Source organism: Apis dorsata, unplaced genomic scaffold (assembly GCF_000469605.1).
Source record: "Apis dorsata unplaced genomic scaffold, Apis dorsata 1.3 scaffold_198, whole genome shotgun sequence".
Classification (NCBI taxonomy): domain Eukaryota; kingdom Metazoa; phylum Arthropoda; class Insecta; order Hymenoptera; family Apidae; genus Apis; species Apis dorsata.
Genome location: NW_006263482.1, coordinates 199,104 through 201,224, shown reverse-complemented (window position 1 = coordinate 201,224; position 2,121 = coordinate 199,104). Strand labels below are relative to the sequence as shown.

Below are 2,121 nucleotides of genomic sequence, written 5' to 3'. Positions count from 1 at the left end.
CTTGGAATTAATTTTAATTATTCGTTTTACATTTATTTATTTAGATATAAATGAATATAATTTTTACTATTTAAATTTATTATATTTATTATATATTTTTTATATATATTTATATAATTTATTATATAAACTTATTATATGTAATATATGTGATCGAAATTCTACTTGGAATTAATTTTAATTACTCGTTTTTTCAGTACTTACAAGTTTATTAGTAGTGACCGACGAAGCGCCCCAAGATATCAGACACAAGAATCACGATGAACGCCCCAGAGAAGCTTACTTCAATGGATCGGCATTCCTGAAATTGAGCTCGTTCGTGTCTGTGCACAGGCACAGCGGCTTGAGCTTTCGAACTTGCGAGGGCGGCCGACTGTTCACGCAGAAGTACGACGAGGATTCGATCAGCCTCGAAGTGACCCCGGACGGACTTTTGTTCGCGGCCATAGTCGACCAGCAGAGATACAAAGCGAGATTGAACGCTAGGCTATTGAACAACGCTTGGCACAATGTCAATCTGTTCTTTAGACTCGGAAATCTCACGTTGAACGCTGCCGGTCATACTCAGGTATAATCAAAATTATTTCAATTCTCCAAACATCTTTTTTACTTAATTTCTTTCTTCTATCGACTCTTCTATCGACTCTTCTATCGACTCTTCTATCGATCATATTTTTCTTAATTTTTTTTTAAATTCTGCTCGTCAGGTGATCGCCAACGCGACTTACAACGCTGCGATTCTCACGTTGCCCGATTACGATATGAATGGGTCTCTCGTCGTGGGAGAAGGGTTCAAAGGATGCATCCTTCAGGGTCCGGGAATTCTTTTTAACGAGACGATGAATAACGGGGCAGTTTTTGGCCCCTGCCCTGCGGAAAATAAAGGATGTAAGGATCTTTCTCTTCGTCGCAATCTTTACAGAAAAATTCAAAATTCCCCTCTTCCCCTCTTCGTGCAAAGAAAAAAATGTAAAAATATAAAAATCTAAGAGTATATAAGTAGTTATAGATCCCTTCTATATATGAGGATGTACAATTACAACGAAAAGTTGAAACGTGATATTTTTTTTTTCTCTCTGTCTCTCTCTCTAGTAGACTATAACTATGGAATAGAAATTTTTGAAATTATCGCACAATTAATCAGAGTGAAGATCACGTAATTATATTGTTTCGACTCGTCGTCCTGCGTGAATTTTCAGATTTACACAGTGTGCGATCGTGTGTATCACTTATATGAATAGCAAATTGCATGCCAGATTCTCGTACGAAAACTTTCAGGTGGTACGAGCGGACTTAACGGTGGTGTAGGATCAAGCGTAATCACCACCATGGATTTCTGCTATCTCGAGCCATGCATGATGCATGGTAAATGCGTGTCACGGCAGGATCGTTACGAGTGTCACTGTTACGCCCGATATTCAGGCAACAACTGTCAAATTGACAACGGTTAGACATTGACGTCGAATATACGGGATTTTGGCACCGAGTGAAAGATAGAAAGATAGATCCATGGCAAATAATCGAATATAATTCCATTAATAATAATATCGTTCTTGTTCTTGTTATTGTTATTCATTTTTTTTTACATCGATCGAAATTCGAAATATTCGAAATTTCCAAAATAAGGAAAATAAGGATCGCTCGGCCATGTATTCTCTTTTTAGATTTCATTTTAATAACCTTGCATGAACGTTTATCTTTCTTTTTACTTTTAACGTTTCAACCGCTGTCTATTAGCTATTATCTTATACTTAAATTTTGCAAAAGAACGCTTGCAATAATATATTTCGATATTTTCTAAAATTTCTCGCTCTGATGTTCGATTTTCAAACTAAAAAAAAAAAAAAAAAGAAAAAGAAAAAGAAAAGAAAAAAAATATAGCATGCCAAATACGAGATATGAATTTATAGAACAACGCAAAATCAATATTACTCTTTCTACGTAATTCTCCTAATTTTTACCGATAAGAATCGTAATAATATTTCCACCGATTGTTCTCATATCGATTCTCATATTCACCGTATCTTTTTTATTTCTCTCTTTCTCTTTCTTTCTCTCTCTCTCTCTCTCTCTCTTTCTCTCTCAAAGCATGTTTCTTATCCGGCAACAGGTGTTTGGGCT

General features: G+C 35.6%; 1 protein-coding gene across 3 annotated transcripts in view; it reads left to right on the top strand.

Moving 5' to 3' along the window:
• The window catches only part of LOC102674916 (protein crumbs), a 29,309-nt gene that overhangs the window by 16,963 nt on the left and 10,225 nt on the right, over positions 1-2,121 (top strand). For 2 of the 3 annotated variants that reach the window (XM_006614820.2, XM_031510042.1), the window contains exons 2-4: positions 198-568; positions 708-888; positions 1,279-1,446. In XM_006614820.2, coding sequence (XP_006614883.1) covers positions 198-568; positions 708-888; positions 1,279-1,446 — 720 coding nt within the window. The remainder of the gene's footprint in view (positions 1-197; positions 569-707; positions 889-1,278; positions 1,447-2,121) is intronic. The other variant, XM_031510041.1, reaches the window with a different exon arrangement.